At 24.7% G+C, this 23,284-nt stretch overlaps 14 protein-coding genes across 14 annotated transcripts; 8 read left to right on the plus strand and 6 right to left on the minus strand.

The window, feature by feature from the left end:
• Positions 1–18: 18 nt before the first annotated feature.
• Positions 19–675, minus strand: EHI_177350 (uncharacterized protein; the record flags this gene model as incomplete). The annotated part of the gene is made up of 1 exon (XM_643627.1): positions 19–675. The coding sequence occupies one exon, from the start codon at positions 673–675 to the stop codon at positions 19–21; it is 657 nt and encodes a 218-aa protein (XP_648719.1).
• An 863-nt stretch (positions 676–1,538) lies between these two features.
• EHI_177360 (uncharacterized protein) lies at positions 1,539–2,387 on the minus strand (the record flags this gene model as incomplete). Its single annotated transcript, XM_647720.1, has 1 exon — positions 1,539–2,387. One exon carries the CDS (start codon positions 2,385–2,387, stop codon positions 1,539–1,541), a length of 849 nt encoding a protein of 282 aa, XP_652812.1.
• Positions 2,388–2,542: 155 nt separating this feature from the next.
• On the plus strand, positions 2,543–4,384 carry EHI_177370 (uncharacterized protein; the record flags this gene model as incomplete). The annotated part of the gene is made up of 1 exon (XM_647719.1): positions 2,543–4,384. One exon carries the CDS (start codon positions 2,543–2,545, stop codon positions 4,382–4,384), a length of 1,842 nt encoding a protein of 613 aa, XP_652811.1.
• Positions 4,385–4,504: 120 nt separating this feature from the next.
• EHI_177380 (uncharacterized protein) lies at positions 4,505–5,499 on the plus strand (the record flags this gene model as incomplete). The annotated part of the gene is made up of 2 exons (XM_647718.2): positions 4,505–4,649; positions 4,703–5,499. 2 exons carry the CDS (start codon positions 4,505–4,507, stop codon positions 5,497–5,499), a joined length of 942 nt encoding a protein of 313 aa, XP_652810.2.
• Positions 5,500–5,553: 54 nt separating this feature from the next.
• Positions 5,554–6,184, minus strand: EHI_177390 (Rab family GTPase; the record flags this gene model as incomplete). The annotated part of the gene is made up of 2 exons (XM_644195.1): positions 5,554–5,943; positions 5,996–6,184. 2 exons carry the CDS (start codon positions 6,182–6,184, stop codon positions 5,554–5,556), a joined length of 579 nt encoding a protein of 192 aa, XP_649287.1.
• A 146-nt stretch (positions 6,185–6,330) lies between these two features.
• EHI_177400 (arsenite-translocating ATPase, putative) lies at positions 6,331–7,366 on the plus strand (the record flags this gene model as incomplete). Its single annotated transcript, XM_644194.2, has 2 exons — positions 6,331–6,752; positions 6,803–7,366. The coding sequence occupies 2 exons, from the start codon at positions 6,331–6,333 to the stop codon at positions 7,362–7,364; spliced, it is 984 nt and encodes a 327-aa protein (XP_649286.1). The 3' UTR covers positions 7,365–7,366.
• A 43-nt stretch (positions 7,367–7,409) lies between these two features.
• On the minus strand, positions 7,410–8,037 carry EHI_177410 (Rab family GTPase; the record flags this gene model as incomplete). The annotated part of the gene is made up of 2 exons (XM_001913524.1): positions 7,410–7,784; positions 7,831–8,037. The coding sequence occupies 2 exons, from the start codon at positions 8,035–8,037 to the stop codon at positions 7,410–7,412; spliced, it is 582 nt and encodes a 193-aa protein (XP_001913559.1).
• An 80-nt stretch (positions 8,038–8,117) lies between these two features.
• EHI_177420 (uncharacterized protein) lies at positions 8,118–9,497 on the minus strand (the record flags this gene model as incomplete). Its single annotated transcript, XM_647715.2, has 1 exon — positions 8,118–9,497. The coding sequence occupies one exon, from the start codon at positions 9,495–9,497 to the stop codon at positions 8,118–8,120; it is 1,380 nt and encodes a 459-aa protein (XP_652807.2).
• Positions 9,498–14,573: 5,076 nt separating this feature from the next.
• EHI_177430 (uncharacterized protein) lies at positions 14,574–14,942 on the plus strand (the record flags this gene model as incomplete). Its single annotated transcript, XM_650820.2, has 1 exon — positions 14,574–14,942. The coding sequence occupies one exon, from the start codon at positions 14,574–14,576 to the stop codon at positions 14,940–14,942; it is 369 nt and encodes a 122-aa protein (XP_655912.2).
• A 447-nt stretch (positions 14,943–15,389) lies between these two features.
• EHI_177440 (uncharacterized protein) lies at positions 15,390–18,188 on the plus strand (the record flags this gene model as incomplete). The annotated part of the gene is made up of 1 exon (XM_650821.2): positions 15,390–18,188. The coding sequence occupies one exon, from the start codon at positions 15,390–15,392 to the stop codon at positions 18,186–18,188; it is 2,799 nt and encodes a 932-aa protein (XP_655913.2).
• A 140-nt stretch (positions 18,189–18,328) lies between these two features.
• On the minus strand, positions 18,329–18,871 carry EHI_177450 (uncharacterized protein; the record flags this gene model as incomplete). The annotated part of the gene is made up of 3 exons (XM_650823.1): positions 18,329–18,452; positions 18,519–18,789; positions 18,853–18,871. The coding sequence occupies 3 exons, from the start codon at positions 18,869–18,871 to the stop codon at positions 18,329–18,331; spliced, it is 414 nt and encodes a 137-aa protein (XP_655915.1).
• Positions 18,872–19,613: 742 nt separating this feature from the next.
• Positions 19,614–20,081, plus strand: EHI_177460 (translation initiation factor eIF-5A, putative; the record flags this gene model as incomplete). The annotated part of the gene is made up of 1 exon (XM_650824.1): positions 19,614–20,081. One exon carries the CDS (start codon positions 19,614–19,616, stop codon positions 20,079–20,081), a length of 468 nt encoding a protein of 155 aa, XP_655916.1.
• Positions 20,082–21,937: 1,856 nt separating this feature from the next.
• On the plus strand, positions 21,938–22,351 carry EHI_177470 (40S ribosomal protein S25, putative; the record flags this gene model as incomplete). The annotated part of the gene is made up of 1 exon (XM_650825.1): positions 21,938–22,351. The coding sequence occupies one exon, from the start codon at positions 21,938–21,940 to the stop codon at positions 22,349–22,351; it is 414 nt and encodes a 137-aa protein (XP_655917.1).
• A 126-nt stretch (positions 22,352–22,477) lies between these two features.
• EHI_177480 (uncharacterized protein) lies at positions 22,478–23,197 on the plus strand (the record flags this gene model as incomplete). The annotated part of the gene is made up of 1 exon (XM_650826.1): positions 22,478–23,197. The coding sequence occupies one exon, from the start codon at positions 22,478–22,480 to the stop codon at positions 23,195–23,197; it is 720 nt and encodes a 239-aa protein (XP_655918.1).
• Positions 23,198–23,284: the final 87 nt, after the last annotated feature.

Below are 23,284 nucleotides of genomic sequence, written 5' to 3' on the forward strand. Positions count from 1 at the left end.
TATTAACTTTCTTCTTCTTTAAAAGAAAATTTGTTTATAATTTAAACAAACATGAAGTATTTGTGCATGTCTTAACCATATTTTCATTGGAAGTTGTTGGTGATTTAATGAAACATAAAAACAACAACATTTACTTGTACATTCTTCTGGTGTTTTAAATGGTAAATCTTCAAATTGCCAATCTTCATCAATTAAAAACACTGCAACAATTCTGTCTTTTGGAATATCATTTGTTGGTTTATTAATAAAATGATATACAACTCCTTGATATGTAATATCAACAACACCATTTACTGTATCACATAATGAACTTTTAATATATTTTGTTTGTTTAATGAATTGTTGAATATTATCAAGATTTAAAGGAGCAGAAACAGATGGCATAATAATATAATAACTGTCATCATGTGTTTTTTGTGTTTTTATTGTTTTGTTTTCTTTTTGTTTTGAATCAACAAGATTATATCCTTCAAATAATTCTTCTTTTAATCGAAGAAGATTGTCATTCCCATGCATCATATATTTTAATCCTCTTGTTCTTTTTTCTCTTGCAAACATTTTCTTTATTTTTTCTTTTATTTCTTCAGATATTGGTGTAATTTGTTCTGGTAATGTGGCAATTTTCATTTTATTTGCTTGTTCATATTGTTCTTTTAAGTCTGTCGTACTTGTCATTCTTAAATATCTATTTTGTTTTTTAAGTTCATTTTTCTTATTTTTTTTTGTTATTCAAACCATTAAAAGAAATGTCTTAATGTTTTTCATCTCTTAACCAATATCATTAGTTACAACCAATTAATAATCATTGAATGTACATACTTTAATTGTATTTAATAAACAATTTTCATTACAATTAAAATGATAAATAATCAATGAAAAGATATATGAGATAGTTTTCAAATTTATATTTGGTTTGTAGTGTTATAAATCTTATTTACATTACAATATCTTTATTGAAATAATACATACACTTTGTTACGATAATTATAATTAAAGTAAAATGATAATAATCAAAGTACATTGATTTGTTGATGTAATTATTCATAATCAAAATAAATACCAATAGTGTAGATGATAGACAAAGTTGATATTATTCTTTATGTATTTTATTGAAGAAACAGGAGGTATTATAGACTATATAACCTTTCATAATTCTTTAATGAAAATAAATCTTTTGTTAATTTACCCACAACAGAAGAACAAAAAACAATATCATAAGAGAAGAAATGGGAGAAACTCAATGATTGTTATACAATAGTCAATAATACAACAAACAACAAATTACTAAAAAATGAATTAGTATGTATGATATGAAGAAATATAAAAAGAGATTCAGTAATACCTTCTAAAGTATATTCTATTTTTCTCAACTTTTTATCAAAAGAATTTAAATATAACCAAAAAAAAAATATTTTGATATTATTAAATGATGTTCAATTAAAGAGAAATGATTTTAACTCATATTTTTAACACGAAAATTAATAATATAATTCAACCATTCAATAATGAATAAAAACAATAAAGAAATAAACAATAAATTATACTGGAAAAAGAGATAAAGATATAAATGATGTTGGAGGAGTATCATTTGATTCAGAAGATAATACAACCCATGATTGAATGTAATAAACCATAACGAAAATATTTAATAAAATCATAATTTGAAATTTTTGAGTTTCTTCTTCAAATGAAACACCTTTAATAGTAATTACATTTTCTCCATCTCCACTAATAACACCTCTAAACACTGGTCTTTTTTCTGAATTAAATACAAGATTCATTGTTTGGAGTGTAGTAATTGATGGTAAATGATCAAGTTTCAAACGAGAAGCTTCAAGTAATTGAGGTTTAACTATATTTCTAAGTGAATTAAGATCGTTTTGAATCCAATTAGTAACAGCTAAATAACATTTAAGCATAGTAACAGTTCCATTATTTTGATTAATACTTAAAGAAGGATTAATAAATATTCCTGTTTGAATAGAACAACTTGTATATAATTTAATATCATATTTACCATTTAATTCAATTATTGTATCAGCTAATAAAATACTTTCTGATGTATTTGAATAAAATGGAATAAATTGTCTAAAAAATACATTTCCTCGATGATGAAATAATAATTCAAAAATTTGTTCTAATTGATAATCAGAAGCAGTACATGTTCCATTTAAATTTGGTATTATATTTTGTTGAATTATTTGATACCCACCTTTATAATAAGCAAATGCATTAATCGTTGTATTATCAAGTAATGTCTTTGAACTGAGAAATGATGTTTGAGTCAATGTTCGTTGATAAGTATACAATAAAGTAATAAGTCCAAATGAAACTCCAAGAAAAGTAACTAACAAATAAATGACAGATGTGTGTTGTTGATATTGCATTGAGTATTTAAAAATTTGATTTATATTGAAGCAATAAACTGTTATTTTTTAGTTTTTTATTAGTATTTTTAACTATTTAACTTTGTTTAATTAAATCAAATTTTCGTTTTTCATAACAAAAAAAAAGAAGGGTTTAAAAAGTAAAGTGCTTTGAGATGAAACGAAGACAACAACATCAATCTCAAAGTAAAAAGACAAAGAAAGATTTAAAAAAACTAAAAGACAGAGAACCCAGTCTCAATGAACATGATTCTCTTGATAAAATAAAACATGAAGTTAGTAATATAGAAAAAGTAGGAAGAGTTATTCCTGATGATGAAATTGATGAAAGAGATGATATTTTTGAAGAAGTGAAAATTGAAGAAGAAGAAAATCTTTCTCAAATACCAACAGACATTCAAGATGATTGTAATTCATCACACTTTCTTCAAAGACCATTTGAAGAAGCTGCATTAAAACAACCACTAAAAATAATAGAAAAAAATGAAAATTATCAAATTCAAAGTAATTATGAAGTTAATGAAATAATAACAAAAAAGAATGATAGACCATCTTCAGTTCCAATAAGTTTTTGGAAAGAATTTAAAGACTTTTTAAAAGTAAATGAATTAACACTGAACGATTTAATGATAAAAGAATTTAATGGATTAAGAAATTATTCAGATACTTTTATTATTAAACATATGAGTGATGAAGAATTTGCATTACACAGATTATTAACAACATTGCATATTGCATGTCATATTAGAGAAATCAGATTATTAAGAATGAAACATACATTTGAACATAAAGAAGAACAAATAAGAGATATGGGACTTGTTAAACCATCTGTATTAGTTTTATTTCCATTTAAAACACCAGCAATTATTTTTATAAAAACATTATTAACAATCTTTGGAAATCAATTTCAACAAAATATTGCAAATGAAGAACGATTTGCACAAGAATTTAGAGATGTTCCATTAGAAATTAAAACAATGAAACCAAAAGAATTTTATCAAATTTTTGAAGGGAATGAAGATGATTGTTTTAGAGTTGGAGTAAAATTTGGAATGAATGGTGTTCATTTTTATTCTAATTTTTATGAAAGTGATTTAATTATTGCATCTCCATTAGGTATTAAAACATTTATAGCAAAGAGTAATAATGGAGAAGGACAAGACATATTATCATCAATAAAAGTATTGTATTTAGAATCTATTGATACTATGGAAATGCAAAACATCTCTCATCTAATTGAAATTATTAAAAAATGTAATAAAATACCAATGAAACAACATGCCACAGATATTAGAAGAGTTTATGAACATGAAATAAATGAAAAAGGAGGATATTATAGACAAACCATTATTTATTCTAGATATCAAACACCATTATTAAATTCAGTAATTAGATTATGTTTAAATAATCATATTATTCAAATATCAGAAAGAACAATAAAAGGTACATTATCTCAAATGATTAGAACTATTCCTATAACATTTTATAAATATAAAGCTACAACTCCAATGAATTCTCCTGATGAACGTTTTGAATATTTCACTAAAATATTTCTTCAAGGATATTCAGATGGTATTAAATCAAAAACATTATTATATATTCCAAGTTATTTTGATTATTTAAGAATTAAACAATATTTAAATACTGAAAATTTTAGATGTATTTGTTTATGTGAATATTCATCTACTAAAGCTATTTCTTCTGCTCGTTCAAGATTTTATCATGAAGATGAATGGGAATTCTTTGTCATTACTGAACGTTTTCATTTCTTTAATAGATTTAGAATTAAAGGAATTCAACACCTTTTATTTTATGAAGTTCCAACACCAACTCATTATGTTGCAGAATTTATTAATATGATTCCAGGAAGTGTTAATGATGCTAGTGTTCATATTCTTTATAACCATATGGATACTTCTCGATTAAGGTCACTTGTTGGAGATGAACGAGCTGCCTATTTAATGACTACTGAACAAAATAAACATACATTTGTATGAAGATAATTGACTGAGTAATTTTATTATATTTAATTAACTAAAAAAAAGATATTGAAAGTTAAAGACGATAATAAAAAAATAATAAAATAAAATCTTTATCTTAAAATCTTCATTTCATTTATGAGTCATCCTTCTACACCATCAAAATTCTCTCAAAGTCCTGGACCAAACAGAAGAGGTCAAATTGGAAGTAGACATAATCTAAGTCCATTAGAACAAATAGAAAGAAATTGTAGAACTGAAATGGAACAAGTTAATAGATTTCGTTTGTTATACTAAATCATACCAATATAATATAAATTAATACTAATTAAATAGAATTGGATATTTTAGACAAAGTTGTTAAAGGAAAACAATTTATAAAAGAATTACATCAAAAATGTGATGAAGATGCAATAATTATGAAAAGAGACTATATTCCACATACTGATCAAATTCAATTATCAACATACACAGACATTGATTCTAAAGTATTTATTCAAAAATATCAAAACGATATTGAACATTCTCAAATTGAAATGGATAAAATTCAAAACATTGTAAATGAAATGCAAAAAATAGATAGTGCTCGTATTCTTACTAAAATACAAACTACAGAACAATTATTACCTTCAATTAACCAAATTATTCTTGAAAAACAAAAAATGCTTAATGAATTAAAACAAAATCAAATGAATTTAAATTCTTTTATAGAACAATTAAATACTCAAAACTCTTCTATTCAAATAAAAGATTCAAAGCATCGTTCTATTGCATTAGACATAGAAGAAATTTTATTAATTAATAATCATGCATTACTTCTTGCTTATCTTCAATCAATTCCTGTTGATATATTTTGTCAAACAACATTTAAAACAGAAGTCTTATTATCATTATTAACATTTCTTGTATCTAATTTATCTACTGAATTAATAGAAATTAAACTCTCTTTCATTCTTTTAACATTAAAGAATCTTAATATTAAAAAAGTTCCAAAACCATATTTGTCTCTTTTTAAAGACATTCAACAAACTTTCTTATCATTTAAAGAAATGTTATATTATGAAAATTATTATAAAGCAATTATGTGGATTCTTTATTTATGTGAAGATATGATTGAGGCTTTACAAAATTAAATGAAAGATTCTTTTCTGAACGAATTTCTCTTTTGGTTTTTGAAGGATTTAATATTAACAACACCCTGATTTATCATTTGACTGTTTATTTTCCAAAGCTACTGTTGGACTATTTTGAACTAGAGGGTCAAGTGAGTCAAACATTGTTTGATACATTTGTTTAATATTTGTCCCATCTAAAGCAGACACTTCTATAAATTGGCAATGATTATCATTTGCAAACCTCTCTGCTTCTTTTGTTGAAATTATTTTTGATTGTTTATCAATTTTATTACCAACTATTAAGATTTTTACATTTGGCTCGACATTTCTTACCCTTTCTATCCAATAGCTCAAGTGTTGGAATGAGTCTCTTAACATTACATCATAAACAATAAAAGCCCCAACTGCTTTTCTAAAGTACAAATCAATCATAGACCTAAATTTCTCTTGTCCTGCAGTATCCTACATTATTGTTATTTTTTTCTTTGTATGTTCTACTGAAATTATAACAAACCCATATCGTTACTTTGAGCATTTGTCCTTTAATTGGTGCCATAGTTGAAATAAAATTTACTCCAATAGTTTCTCTTTCATACGGATCGAATGTGTCTGTTACAAATCTATTAACAATGCATGTTTTTCCAACACACGAATCACCAACCATACAAATTTTGAGAGTATAATCATCATTTTCAAAGTTCATCAAAACAATTCCTTTTTTTTAAGTTTAAAATCTTTAAAAACAAACATGAAAAAACATCACTGTTTCTTATTTATTCCATCCACGTGGTGTATCAAAAATAATACCTATTAATTAAAATAATCTTAACCTTCTTCATTTCTATATCAATGTCTTTAAACCCCCCAAATAATCTTGAGCATATTATCACATCTCAAACTCTTAAATGGGTTTTTGTTGGTGGAAAAGGTGGTGTAGGAAAAACTACAACATCTTGTAGTCTTGGTGTGTTAATTGCTGATAGAAATCCACAAAAGAAAGTACTTATTATTTCTACTGACCCTGCTCATAACACTTCCGATGCTTTTGATATTAAATTTGGTGCAGAACCTAAAGTTGTTCCTGGTGTTCCAAATCTTTCTGTCATGGAAATTGATGTAAAAGATGCAATGAAAGGGGTTTTTGATGAGAGTGAACAAGGAACCAACCAAAATGGGGGGTTTGGATTACTTTCAGAACTTACTGGAATGATGGGAATGCTTAAGTCAGTACCAGGTATTGATGAGGCTATTGCCTTTTCACAAATAATTAAGTTTGTTATAATAGAATTAACAGAGTTAACATTACATATTTATCACATAGTCAAGCACAACAAATGAACTATGACCTTGTTCTTTTTGATACTGCACCAACAGGACATACCCTTCGTTTCTTATCTTTACCTACACTTTTAAGAGATATGTTGGAAAAAGTTATTAAATTACAAGATTCATTTGGTCCAATGATGAGTCAATTTGGTGGAATGATGGGAATGAATATTAATTTTAATGAATTAAAACCTAAAATGGAACATATGCTTAAAACTTCGGAACAAATTGTTGAAGATTTCACTAATCCCAATTTGACTACTTTTATTCCTGTACTTATTCCAGAATTTTTACCATTGTATGAAACTGAACGACTTATTCAAGAATTAATGAATCTAAACATGGATGCTAATTCCATTATTGTTAATCAAATTTTACCTGTTAATGACTGTTGTGATTACTGTAAAAATAAACGTGCTATTCAGGCAAAGTATTTAGGTCAAATTGATGTCCTTTATGGAGATTTTCATTTAATCAAAATTAATATGCAAACAAATGAAGTTAGAGGAGTTGCAGCTCTTCGTGCTTTTAGTAAAAATTTTGAAGCTAAACACTAAATTATACTTCTTTAGTTTTGTTTTTCTTTTCTTTTAAATAATCATTTAGAAGAAAATGCATTTCTTTTTATGCTTTTTAATTCCATTTTCTTCATCTTTCTTTGGTAATAACATTCTAATCATTGTTTCAAATGCTTCAGTAACACCTTCTCCATTTTTTGCTGATGTTTTTATCCATTTTCCTTCTTCAGAAATTTCATTAGCATATAAACTAATAGTTCCTTCAGGGATGTTTACTGGTTGGTCGCATTTATTACAAACAAGAAGTATTTTGATATTGGTGTTATATTTTCTGATATCTCGTAGCCATATCTCAAGCACTTGGAATGTAGAAACATCCCCACCATCAAAGACTAACAGAGCTGCATGTGCCCCATTGTAATATGAATTGCCTATTTCTCTAAACTTTTCCTGTCCTGCCTTTTTGTAAATGGTTGTTGATGTAGAACATAAAAAGTTAACAAACTGTATCGTATATCTGACATTTGACAATTACATCATCAATAAGTATAGACTTAAATTTAAAATCAACACCAATAGATGTAGTAGTATCTTCATTAAATACATTATCAATATATCGTAAGAGTAATGAACTTTTCCCAACATTAGGATCACCAACAAGAAGTATCTTGAACAAGTAGTTATATGATGTTGGTGCAACACAATCACTCATCTTCATCTTTTTCAAGATTAGTGAATGAGACAAGGTATCTATTCTAAAAATAACTTTCTAAAAATAACTTTCTAAAAAATTCATTTAAATAATCCTGCATTTTTGAAAGCATCAAGTGGATTTGTTTGTTGAATACCTGCAGCTCTAGCAGCAGGATCAATACGACTGAAGCTCATTTGTGTATTAGTAGAACCATTTGCCAATTTAGAAAATTGAGAAAAAGGATTTTGTTGTTGTGGAAATTGATTAAAGGATGTTTGTTGTTGTCCAAAGGGATTTTGTGTTCCATTTTGTTGTTGTCCAAAGGGATTTTGTGTTCCATTTTGTTGTTGTACTGGATTTCCCCAAATGTCTTTCTGAGGTTGTGGTTGTGTGTTTTGTGACTGTACTGGATTTCCCCAGATGTCTTTTTGTGGTTGTTGTGCGTTTTGTTGTTGTCCAAAGGGATTTTGTGTTACGTTTTGTTGTTGTGATTGTACTGGATTTCCCCAAACATCTTTCTGAGGTTGTGTATTTTGTTGTTGTTGTACTGGATTTTGTTGTTGTCCAGGTTGTGATTGTACTGGCTTTCCCCAAATGTCTTTCTGAGGTTGTGGTTGTGTGTTTTGTTGTTGGAATGGATTTTGTTTTGTGTTTTGTGGCTGTATTGGATTTCCCCAAACGTCTTTTTGTGGTTGTTGTGTATTTTGTTGTTGTGTGTTTTGTCCAGTTTGTGATGTTTTATTTTGTGGTTGTACTGGATTTCCCCAGATGTCTTTTTGAGGTTGTGTTTGTGTATTTTGTTGTTGTACTAGACTTTGTTGTGTTTGTGTATTTTGTCCAGTTTGTGATGTTTTATTTTGTGGTTGTACTGGATTTCCCCAGATGTCTTTTTGAGGTTGTGTTTGTGTGTTTGGTTGTTGTGTATTTTGTTGAAATTGTACTTTCCACTCATCTTTTTGTTGTTGGGTTGTTGTCTGTTTGACTTCTAGTGGTTGTGAAATTGGTTGTTGTTGTGAACTAACTTGTGGTTGGATTGAATTTCCCCATACAACTGTTTTTTGTTGAGTTAATGGATTGTTTTGTTGTACATCTTTCTCTTGAAAAGGTTTTGCTGGGGCATTATTTTGTACAGCATTTGATGAGGTTTTTTCTTTCTGTATAAGAGTTGGATTTTGTATTTGATTGAATGGATTTGAATTAATGATTGGTACTGTTTCGGTATGAAGTAGAGGTTTTGGTTCTTGAATAGACTCAACTTTTGAAGTCTTCTGTTTGTTTTCAATCACTTCTTTTTGTTCTGAAGGAATGCTTTGAATTTTTTGTGTTTTTTTCTTAATTTCAGCTTCTTCTTTAAGTTGTTTTAAATAATTTTCGTTTTCTTGTTTTTCTTTGATGATTTGTTCTTGAAGTTTCTTCATTTCATCTGTTTGACTTTTCATCTTTCTCCATGTTTCCTCTATGTCTGCCATTTTGTCCATTTCTGTTTTGAAAGCAGTAAATGATTCTTTTATCTCATCAATATCATTTCTTGGTCGAATATCAAATTTAGGTACTTCAGATTTAATTTTAATCGGGACAAGGCTGGATGTAGTAGTAGTTTCAAGTCTTTGAATTCTTTCGTTGGTGGCTTTAATTGTTCAATAAGACTTTGTAAACCATTATCATTAGAAGATGCGTTAAGAGCATTAACAATACGTTTCATATCTTCAACTTTTGTTTGGGCATTGAGTAATCGTTTCTCTTCTTGTTCAAAAGAAGGAAAGTTGTTTTGTCGTGAAGGAGATTGGATTTCAGTGATTACTGAACTCCATTTATTCATTGTTGTTTCTGTTGCGTTCATAAGGGTAAGTGTCTCTTCTTTGGTTTGTTGAACTATTTGATTAATGACATTAACTTCACTATGTTTTGTTTTTAAAATTGTGTTTGTATAAGAACTTTTATGTGCAATTTGATTAACAACTTCTTTAGTTGCACCAACTTTCTGTTTTAATTGAATACAACCAATGAGAAATTCTTTAAGAAGTTGAGTATCAGGTTTAGACATAATGAATAATATTTCATAGATCCTCATCTCAATAAATAAAAAAGAAAAAGGGGTTTATTATTATGAATGTCAGTTATTTTTCTTCACAGTGAAGGGTGGTTGTTCTATTGTTTTTTTTAAATGGAACTATTTCTCTTATGGATCAAGCAAATATTAATATTCTAAAGTGAATATATCACTATAATAATGATAAAAATTTAATTTCTAACCAAGATTTTTCATGTTTTTATTATATTTTATTAATTAGTATTTTATAATTTAAATTTATTTTTAATTGTCATGGTTGTATTATTCTTATTGATGTTAATAATTCTGTTGATAATGATGTGTTATACTTATTTCTTTATCAATAAATATCAATGTCAATGAGTCATTCATTTATTTCATATTTTAATAGTCACATTCAATACAAAGTGAATAATATTAACTATTAGTCATTACTATAGTTATTGTTATATAATTATATTACAAAATAAATGATATTGAAATAATTTAATTTAATTTCTATTTTCATATTGAGAAATTGAAAGTTAAAGAGTAAACAGAATTATATGAATATTGAAAATGATTAAGAGAATGTTAATGACGATTTGTTGATGAATTTGAATGATTCATTGAATTTTGATTTTCATAAATTGAAAAATCAGTGTTTATGAATTAATGAATGAAAGTTTCATAGTCAAAGTGAATTCTATGTTTTAAGAATCATAAAATACAATTTTCATGTTTTCAATGAATAATCTCATGAAACATTTCAACTTGTTAGATAAAAAGAGTTATTATATATTCATTTCATATTTGGTCAAATGTAAAAACAATCATTATTGATATTCTCTTTTATTTCTTTATGATTTTCATTCTCTCGAGTTCTATTTATTATTGAATCATTATCAGTAATATCATGTTAATTTATTTATATTCTTCTTTCTTTTACTCATCTTTCTTTCTATAATTATAGTTTATTATTCCATTGTCAATATCTGTCGACTAATTTATTATTTTCTCTCTTCATTTTTATTGAAAAATAATGAAGTTATTCGTCTTTATTTTTGATAATGAAGATACTCAACAACATGTACTTATTGATTTAAGTTCAACGTGTAGTTTTCTACAATAGATAATTAAACATGAATAGATTCAATGTACTTATTTGAATTATTATTGCGATAATTCATGAGAAAGAATAAGAGTAATAAATATAAATACATCAATAGTTTGTATATATCTGGTTATTGGTTCAATAGAATATAATGTTTATTTCATAATAATTGTTATATGTAATGTTATACAAATTCTAATCAATTTCAATCAAAAAGTTGGGAAATGAAGAATTATAAAAATGTTGTTGTATTTTGTTCAATTTTATAGACTGTTAAAAAATATCAATGAAGTTCTATTCAAGTGAATTCAAATGAATAAAACACTGATAATATTTGTTCTATTCATTATTTTATCAATTATATCATTTTGTTTATTATTAATTTGTATCAGATTAGTAATGAAATGTATAAACAAGAGAGAAGCATGGTTTTATTAATATGTGGTATTCTCATTTCAATTATTACATTTCTTATTCATTACACTCATAAACTATGAAATTTTAAAGAGAATCATCAATATTAAAATGAATAACAACAAACAAATAATTCCAAAATGAATTATGAATTTTATTCATCAGAAATTGTTCATATAATCTTTCTTGGTATTGTAATTATTAATGTTTTTAATTTTACAACAAAGATTATTTCATAACAATAGAACTAAGCAAGATAATATAAATAAGAATAATTGTATGAACAAAATTATATACAATGAAACAAATGATGAGTATAAAATAGAAAGAATAACAAATGAAAGTATTTGAACATTTACAGTTGTATTATAGATATTCAATTAGTATTAATCAATAAAATATTGTGATTAATGTATTTTGAATATTCAAAGAAATAGAATGATTCAATTCAAACAAAATATAACAGAATATTTTGAGAGAATAATTTTGAATTAGAATTTCATCAAGACAATTTAATAATAACATATATTGTATGATATAATATTAAATATAAAGTGAAAGTCATTTCATTCAAATGAACATATTTACAAAATGATTTAATTTCAGATGTAAAGTTATTTTGAGAAGTAGTATTTCAATCATTTTCTGTTTAATTCATTCAACGACATATAAAACAAATACTTCAAAAAGCAAGGTATTGAATCTTGTTCTTTATCTAAAAACCATTTCAAACTGTGTATAACAATATTATTAATGTTAATAAGAATGTTATAAATAAGTATAAAGAGGAAAGCCATCAATTATATCCACAATGATGTTTAATTGCAAATATTGATTGAGTGATATTTGAATACCAACTATTTGAATTTCACCATCTGGAACATATTCAAGAATAATGGGTTTTTGAATTAAGAAGAAGATAAAAATATTTACAAGAATAATAATACAAGAGAATTGTTTTCTTGAAACAATGGAAATTCATGGAGAAGTATAAATGAATATTTCATATTATGAGTAATTTATTGAATATTTTGTATTAAAATACTCGTTTTACAATTACAACATTATTTTATGAGAAAGAACTAATAATCTATACAAAGAAGAATAGAACAAATTGAACTTCAACTCAATGACATGGTAATTTATTTTATTTTCAACATTTCATCAATTTTTAATACAAACACAGAAATGAAATAAAAGATATTCATAATTATCATTCTATTTCAATGCATTTAATTTGTTATTTAAGAAATATCAAAATATGGTTACATTTAAATGAGAATGATATTATTTAGTGTTCAATAAATGAAGTGATTTATTCAATAAATTTCATAAGAATAATAAAATATAATAATGTAAGAAATAGTTGTTTTGATGATAATAGAAATGAAAAATAATTAATACTACAACAATAAATAATATAATTAACAGTTAAAATGATTGAATGAAACAATAAATATATTGAAATAATATTGTTTATTGATGTTTCAAGAGAATAAAGAACAAATAATGTTCATTAACATATTAATTAAATAGTTTTATTTCACAATGTTTTAATAACATTAATAAGAATAATAAGAAAATGAAATAACTAAACAGATTCTATAATATAAGATAGATAGAGAACACGATAAATAAATTCAAACAAATTATAATTAACACTTTATTTAATGAAAATGAATAAATAAATTAAAATAATTGAATTATAATATGTTTCATTAATATAATATCCATAATCTAATTCAAATATTCATTTGATAATTTTTATTATACATTGAATAAATGTCAATTTCAATGAAACAGAATAATAATGAGATAAGATATAATAAATACAAATAAATTTAAATCAGTTACAATAGATAACAAAGAATAGAATAATGATGAAATGATATTGTATAATAATCATGAAGAGTCAACAACAAAATAAAAAACAAACATATTATTTCTACATTATATTTTATTTGTAAAAATCAAATGATATGAATAATAAGAGAATAAATGAATTGAACAATGTTGTACACAGTAATAAAATAAACATAGTAGATAATGATAAAAGAAATGAATAAACTGAAGAATAAAATAAGAAATATTGTATTTTTATTAACTTATAAATAGACAAATAATAAATAATGAATGAAATATAACAATAAATTATGTTAAAATAAGTAATAACATCTCAATAATATTTCAATAGAATGTATCAATGAAATAAAACAAATATTCTATGTTGATAAATCATTAAACTTTATTTATTTGTTTTAACATCATTTAATATAAATAAAAATGATTATGACAAATAGAATAAATATGATAAGAAATAGAATATAAATAATAATCAAATATTCTATGTATTACTTCTTTATGATATTTATTGAATTATTTGTTGTTTCTCTTTTATTTATTTAAATAAACTCATTTCTACATTATATGAATAAATAATAAATGATTTATAACATTAATCAATGTTAAAATTAAAATTCATTTCTTATTACATCTATATATCAATTATGTTTAAACAAACATCAAATTAATGAAATTAACAATGTTTAAAATACAACATGTATAATACTTCTTTAATAATAATGAAACACATTTGAAATAGAAACAATATCTTAATTACATCAAAAGCATATTTAATAAGTAACAATAAGAATATCAAAATAATATAATGAATAACTTCTTAATTTAAAATATTAGTACATATTTTCATTTATTTTTGAATGTATTAAATTTTATTAATGTCTTCTTAACTCATAAATTGAATAACTTTTAAGAACCATTCACTAACAAGAATTAAAACATTTTGTTTGCACTAAAAAAATATTAGTGATGCCATAACAACAAAAGGCTTACAAAAAAATGAATAGACATTAATACATTTTCCAACGGTTTAATGAATGACAAGATTCTTTTGTTATTTATTTCAAAAATTAGAAAAGATTTTAGGAAAAATCAAAGTTAAAATTTGAATTAAAAATTCTTAATAAAGTTAAAATTATGAGTAAAACCATCATTATCATTCCATCTGTGACATACACATTCCATTGTCCATTATCATTCAGTGAAATTATTCCTAATGAACTAAACGGTAAAATTGATCCTATGGAATATACTAAATATATTCATTCAATCAATTTACTACTTCAGTCATGTATCACTAAATCAGTACTTGTTACTGGACGTATTCCATGTTGTAAAACAACACACACAATGTACCATGGGACATCAGATGGAATTAGGTGTGTCACTGAATATTTAAATAACAATTCATCAACTTTACCACCAGGTCATTCAATGTGTTTGATTACAACAGAACAACCTCCATTTGTTTGTGACTTTCTTTGTCTTTTTATTATGACAAACTAACGTCCAGCTCCGATATGAAATCTCATCACCAGAAAACCCTCATAAAACAGCAACGTCTCAAACATGTTTACCACATCCTCAAGTCTCTCCTTCAAAAGTACTTCCAAATGAACAACAATTTGTTGAAGTTAAAGTCAGTTCAACAACAAACTCAACACATGCTGGTGTTTTGTCTCCTGTTATTAAGAATAAACAACAACCACTAACTAATGAAACAACACCATTACTAAAATGATAAAAGATAATAAGAAGAATAAAAAAGAGATATTGTATGAAATTGATTTTTTGTTGTAAAGAAGAAAATATTTTTCAAGAAATAAAAAAGAAGAAAAATAAAAAAGAACTAAAAAAGGATAGAAAAGTAGTTTAGAAATGGAGCCAGATTTAATTGAATCAAAAACAGTATTAAAAGCAATTATTTATACAGAAGAACCAATTAAAGTAAAAATGGTTAATCGAGAAAATCATATTTATGTTTGTAGTAAAGCAGGAGGACCAATTTTATATTATCCTGATCCAAATAAAATTAGTAGTGGAGGAAAAAGTAAACCAAGTATTTCTATTGCTGATGGTAAAGGAAATAAAATAAATGATATAGAAATTGTTGAATTAGAAAGTGGAGATAATATTTATAAAGCAGGATGGTTAGATGATTATCGAATAGTTGTTATAACAAGAAACAGATATATTCATATTTATACAACAGATGGAAATTTAGTTGTTCTTGATGATACATATTCTAAAACAAAATTTAGACAAGGAAATCCAAAATTATTAAATGCATATATTTATGGATTAGGTGTTGTGTTATTACTTGGAGTAGAAGTAGTTAATCCAGAAAAACAAGAACGAATTAAACGTTCAATTGTTATAACAGGAATCTTTAATTTAAAAACAGATAGAATTGAATTTACAAGAAAAATGTTTCCTGAGACAAGTGAAATATTATTACATTATAATAGATTTGCAAATACATTAATTGGTATATTTTTAAATGAAAATGGTATTGCTTATATGGCAGAGAATTTATTTTTTTATTTTAAATTCCCAAATCTTATTTCTTTACCATTAAATTTCTCTGCTGAAACAAAGAAAAATTTAGAAATTTTATCATATGGATTTAGTTATGATGGAAGTCAATTATTAGCATTACAAAAAGATATTAAAACACAAAATTTTGAAATTAACATTTATAAATTTGAAACTGTAAAAGGAATTACTGAAATAAAAGACCCAAATAATAAAGAAAAGATGATTAATGCTCCACAAAATACTTATACATTACAATTACTATATGAATATAATTTTGATCAAACAGCACATCTTGGTTCTAGTAATAGACTCTTTTGGCTTGATAATGATTTATTTGGAGTTGAAATATATCCAAATGTCTTTCAAATTCATTCAATTAATACAGAAACTGATGAATATTTAATAGATACTATAGACCATGTGTATTGTATAATTCAAGAAGTTGATGGAATTAGATTTCATTGTTTAGAGGAAATTGAAAATGAAAAGAAATATGTTAATGCAATGTACTGTCCATATGACCCTGATTTAAGGAAATTAAATCAAGACTCCCCTGCTTCTTATCTTTGGCAATCATTTATTAAACCAGAAGATGCATCATTTGTAAATAAATTTTCTGAACATGTTTATGAATCAATAGAAATAGTTTGTAAAGCTGCATTATCTCTTCCACCATCTGATGAACGTCAAATTCAATTAATGAGATGTGCATCATATGGATTAATGCTTGCATCTCCAGAAGATGCTAAAAAAGGATCACCATTTATGCAGACAATTGTTAAATTACTTCGTTTATTACATACAATGAATAATAATGGATGTATGATGACTTATAAAGAATTTTATAGTCTTGCAGCTATTGAACGATGTAGAATTAAAGATTCATTACATAATCATACTAAAAGATGTTCTGAATTTTATAGACATCCAGTTCAATGTATTTTAGTGTCTCTTAACCTTTTTTCTTTATGCAATGTTTGGTCAACAGAATGTGATATGTCTATTGAGTCATTAGAAGAACAATGGTGTTATAGAAAAGCAAGAAGAATAGCATGTGGAATTGATTCTGACATTCCACGATTTAAACAACATATGAATCAATTATCACAACCATCATTATTAAGAGTAATTAATGTGTGTTTAAAGAAACCACAAATAGAAATAATTTGTGAAATAGCGTCAATTTCTAATATTTGTCGTGATATGATCATTCGTAATTTACCAACTAGTTTAACTCCAAAACAAAGACATATGTATTTAACATATCTTGCAAAAATATGTATTGCATATAGTGATTCATATAGTTTTTGTTCATTACTTAATAAAGTAATGACCAATGATGATGTAATTGATTTCAATGGATTACCCCAATTGAGAAGTATTCTTGAAACACCTTGTAGTAGTATTATTCAAACTGTTGATGGTAATTTAAATATTCTTAAATTCTGTGCACAATTCGATACTGTTATTCAACAATCATCATTTGCTCTATTTCAAAGATGGAGTGACCAATATTTATTATTTGAATCATTACTAAACAATCAAAGAATAAATAAAGATCAATTAATGAAAATTAGTACTGCAACATCTCAATTTTCTACAGGAGTTCAATTCTTACAAAGAACCTATTTAGATGAATCTACATGGATTTGGGAAATTCATGGAGATAAGTCTTATAAAGAAATGGCTGAAAAAATTATTAAAAGTAGTGAAAATGTTAGTGGAGTTCCTAGTGATTCTATTTATCAACAATGCATGTCATTCTATCGAGGATTTGAAATGGACCAAAAAGAAGTAGAAAGGAATGTCAATACTTTTAAACAATCAATGGAAGTGGATGACAAAATTATACTTCGTGCTAAAATTGCTGTAATAGAAGAAATTGGTAATAAAGATGAACAAAAGAAAAGACTTGAACAATTCCTTTCTATTAAAAAATTAGAACCTTTTGCATGTGAATTACTTGCATTAACTGCACATCGTGCAGAACAATTAGATATTAGAAATAAATTCCTTAAAATGATACAAAATCCAAGGAAAAGACTAGGACTAGTTTTACAAATGCAAGACGAACCATATGCTTTAGAACTTATCAAAGGTGAAAGAGAAAAAGATGCAATATTAGCATTATGTAGTCAATTCTTATTATTTGGTATTAAAAATGAAAATATAAGAATTACTATTTCAAAGATATTACAAGAAAATAAAGCATAATTCATTATTCTTTTTATTATCAATTATTTTTTATTTCTAATTCTTATGTTTGTCTATTTAATTTTTATTCATTATTCCATTTAACTTCCATTAAAACGGAGAAACACAAATCAATTTTAATATGAATTTAATAAAGTCATTTATTCTGGTAAACAATAGTCTGGTGAAGTTCTATCAATAAATTGTTTAATACATCCCATATTCAAAAGTTCTCCTACATATGGAATTCTTCTTAAAAATGCAAGTACAACAGGAATAAAGTTTCTAATGGTTAATACTATTATTTATTACCTTTCAAATCTATTCTCAATAATACAATAATAAACAAACGCAAAGAGATTTAAGAATCCAAAGAATTCAATAAATAATCCAATAAATGTAAATTTAAATAATATTAATAAAACCCCAAGAAAGAAAAAAAATGTTGCAATTGCTCTTTTCTTTTGAAAGAAAAATGCAAATGCTTGTTGAATACCAATCACAAGGAAAATACCACAAATAAATAAAATATTCCCAAATGTAAGAAATCCTCGATCAAAGAAAAACACAATTCCTAGAAATGTAAAGAAAATTCCTACACCAGTAATAACTGCCCCTATTTCTACATATTAATAAATTGTTCATTCTATTATTTCTTTACTCAAATAAATTAAATATAACTAACTTTGTGTATCAGTTAACATAGTTAAATGAAGATCTTTAAATTCTTTTTTCTTGTTTTATTAAAAGAGTATCTTCGTACTAATAACTAAATAAACATATTCTTTTAACTTCATTCATTCTCCTTTTCAGTTGGTGATGTTTTTGAACTACAAACATTATCCCAATGACTTTTTAAAAAAGAATAAACCAAACGTTAATTAATACATTATAACATTAAATTTTATTCTTTAACACTATAAAAGTTTGTTGCTAGATTTACCTGTTGTTGATATTCTCATCTTCTCAAAAACTGAACAAATTAATTTCTTCAACTTTATTCTGTTGAACTAAATTTTTTATTAACCCTCAAAAAACTTACTTCATAAGTTTATTTTACAATAAAAACAGTAATATTTGTCTTTGTAAGAATAACTTTACTTAAAAAGCTGAGCATATAATAGTTCAAATAATCCATCTTACTTTAACGCTGACGTTATTCCTACATCTCTTTTTGTAATTTATATCAAACATCATTCTTTAACACTAAGTAACTTTTAACAAGTAAACAATCATCCTCAATAACTCTTTGTACCATGACTCACCCTTAAATAAATTTTCCTCTGGTTTTATCAATAAGGTTTGTTTAAGGAGTTACCTTTCTTTACTAACAAAAAATCACTTTCTAAACTATTACTGTATTTGAGCAAAGTCTCAATTGAATGTTCTTGTACAAAGATTCAGATATTCAAACTTAAAGTGGAGATAGGTTAATTAATAAAAATAATGGAAACAATGAAATACAATGAAGATTATCAAATGAATAATCATACTATTCACACTATCCCAACAAAAGCTGGTTCATTGAAAGTTGGTGGTTTTGTTGTCATTGGAACTTTCCCATGTAAAATCACTGAATTTAATAAAACTAAGGATGGAAAACATGGACATGCAAAAGTAACATTAACTGGAATTGATGTTTTCACTGGGAAAAAGTACACTGACTGTTGTCCTGCTCATTCCAATGTTGATGTTCCCGTAATAAAAAGAGTAGAATATTCTCTTCAAGACATTGATGATGGTTATTTGACTCTTCTTGATGAAGATGGGACAGTAAGAAGTGATATTAAACTTCCTAAAAATGAACTTGGGAAAGAAATTGAACATGACTTTAATGAGAAGTCTCTTATATGTATTATCCAAGTATTTGGTGATCAAGAGATGGTTGTTGGCTACAAAGAAGATAAAGACTAATTCTACTTTCTTTTTATCATTTTATTTCATCATAACCACTCAAAATTTCACAAACAAAAAAAGCTATATGAAATTGCAATTTATTATTCTATTATGCAAGAATATTGTTATATAAAAGAAACTTATTGTTTATTACACAATCGTTATGCTGATATATCTTTTTCATATTATAATTTTATTTCTTCATTATTTTTGTATATTAGTATTTCCATTTTAAACTAAAACAATATTGTTCATTATCATTTAATTTTTATTATATTAAAATGTGTTGAATTAATATATTTAAATGAATGAGAATAAATGAACATAAAAAAGAAGTTTACTTTATTGTCCTATTATAGAATGTCTACAACTTATTAAATACTCAAAAACTAATATCATAATCATCTGCTGAATAAATTCAATAGATTATTGTTGTATTTTAATGTTCATTTTAACATTATTTGTATTATGAAATTATATACAAAGATATTTGACCATTTAAATACTGTTTGTATTTATTAGTTGTAATAAAGAAAAACTTAACTTGACTCTACACATTCATTGTTAGTGTCTTATCCTCATTTAAATGATGAAATGAAATTATAACTATTCTATTAACAAAATATAATTCAGTTAACATCATTTTATTTTCCAAATAATAATATCATAACAAGTAGAAGTAATAAAATATAAGAAATAAGTTTAAGATGATAATACCAAGAATAATACTCAAAATAATCAAAGAAGATTATTCAAATAATAAATGATTATTCTTATTTATAACAAAAATAAAATAATCACTACATTATTAATTCTTTGTTCATGATGTTAAATAATGAAATGTCAAATTACTAATTTAAAGAGAGTAAGATAAAAATTAAGAGTGTAGAGAAGAGAAATAAATCCATAATATTTTTTAAAAACTTTTGTATATTAACAAATTGAAGAAAAATTATTTTCAAAATATACTTTACTATTCTTATAAAGTTATTTCTGTTAATGATGACAATAAAAAAATAATCAAAAAGAGTGGAAATCAAATTCTATAAGTAATACAATAATCTTTTTTTTGTTAAAACTATAAACTAAAAATTATTTTCTAGTTTTACAAATTAAATTTTCCAACTTCATTATTAATCTTTATTAAAAATTTTAAATTATTAAAACTAATAAAAAATAATTAACATTTACTAATTCAAAATGACTAAACCATTATCATTTCTTTAATAAACACAAAAACTTATTGTAATTTAACCAAACAAATACCTAAAATATAATTTTCAATATTATAAGAAATTCATATCAGATACTCATTTCTTCCATTCAACAACAAAACTAATCTTGAAAATCATTGAATAATTAGAAGAAGAAATAAACCTATTTTAAACTGAAAAAATTTATATTATTAACAAGAAACAATAAAAAGAATTAAGAAACAAATAAATTAATCAATTCATAAAAATGATAACTTAGTCAATGCATTAGTATTAAAAATAACTAATAAAATAATCAAATTTATTGTATTTATAGTTAATTATTATAACTAATATATAACCAAAATAATTTACTTTAAAAAGAATTAATTTAAACACGGTTATATTCAAAATTAATTTAAAAAATTAGAGTAATATTGAACTAATAAAATAGTAATTTAATTTTAAGTTCTAATTGAAAAAATCAAAGTTTTAATCAAAAAAAAGAAATTATAAATAATATTAAAAAATACTAAAAAATAAATAAACTATAAATAATATTAAAAAAGCTATAATGAATCTATAATTGAATAATAAGGGTTTGAAGAAGTAATAAATAGAAAGAAAATAATAAGAGAAATATAAAAAGCAATCTGAACAAGAAAATGAATTGTCAGATTCATGCCACCCAAGGACGCTAAAGGAAAAGGAGCTGCTGCAGGAAAGAAAGGTGCTTTAACTAAACCAAAAAAATCATCAGGAGGAAAAGCTCCAAAGAAATCATGGTCAAAGACTAAAGTTAAGGAAAAGTTAAATAATGCTGTTTTATTTGACAAAGCTACTCTTGACAAATGTACTAAGGAAGTTCCATCAATGAAAGTTATTACACCAGCTGTTGTTGCTGATAGAATGAAAATTACTTGTTCTCTTGCTAAAATTCTTCTTAAAGACCTTGAAAAGAAAGAATTAATTGTTCCAGTTAAGGTTGATAATCACATTTGGATCTATACTAGATCAGCTAAACATGCTGCTGCTGCCCCAGCTGAAGCTGAAAAGAAACCAGCTAAAGGTTCAAAGAAACAAGTTAAAGCTTAAGAGGTGTTAATTAAAAGAAGCGATCCTTGTTATACTTTTAGGTTCTTTTTTTGAATAGGAATTAAAGAAATAATTTATTTAAGAAATTCTTTTTCTTTCATAAGAAAAGAACTTCAAAAAGATAGAATGATGGAAGTTATTAAAGATACATTAAAAGAAATGAAAAAAGCTATTGACCAAATGAGTGGTGATGAAATAATTGAGTCATTTGCAAAGAGTGCATATAACATTTTAATACAAATATCAAATACAATATATGGAAAAGATATTAGAAAAGAAAATATCGATAATAATTTAAAAGAATGTCATTTAATAAATTCTTTTGAAAATACATTACAATTAAATGAATTATTTTATCTTAAAGAATGGACAGGACAACATGAATTTAGAATATTATATGATACTGACCAACAACCTTTTTTACAGGAATATATTCAATTTACTGTTATTGGAAGAAAAAACCTTGTTTTATTATTTGAAACAACTAAAAATGCATTATTTGGTTGTTATCTTGAAGCTCCAATTTATATTAATGAATATGGATTTGCTGAAGATTTTGATACATTTGTATTTTCTTTAAGAAGTCCAAAATTGTCTAAACCAACTAAATTTGGTAAACTAAGATCATTTGGCGATTTGTGTCATTTTTCTATTTCATTTAAATCTGATAAACAGTGTATTATTAATGTAGATGGTGCATTTTCAATTATGTTTCCATTAAATGAAGTTGTGTCTGAAGTAAATCCAAATTTTAAAGTAAATTTTAAGAATGCATTAGATTCACTACTTCTTGGTGATGATATTGATTTTGCATTAAAGAGAATGTTCATATTAGATTCATATTAAAAAAAAGGAAGTTTTTATACTTCTTTTATTAAATGTAATTAAGTTTCATTTGTAGTTTTTGTTAGTTAGTGTAAGAAATACTATTTG

This window comes from Entamoeba histolytica, genomic scaffold (genome assembly GCF_000208925.1).
Source record: "Entamoeba histolytica HM-1:IMSS scf_1104750518985 genomic scaffold, whole genome shotgun sequence".
Taxonomy (NCBI): domain Eukaryota; phylum Evosea; order Mastigamoebida; family Endamoebidae; genus Entamoeba; species Entamoeba histolytica.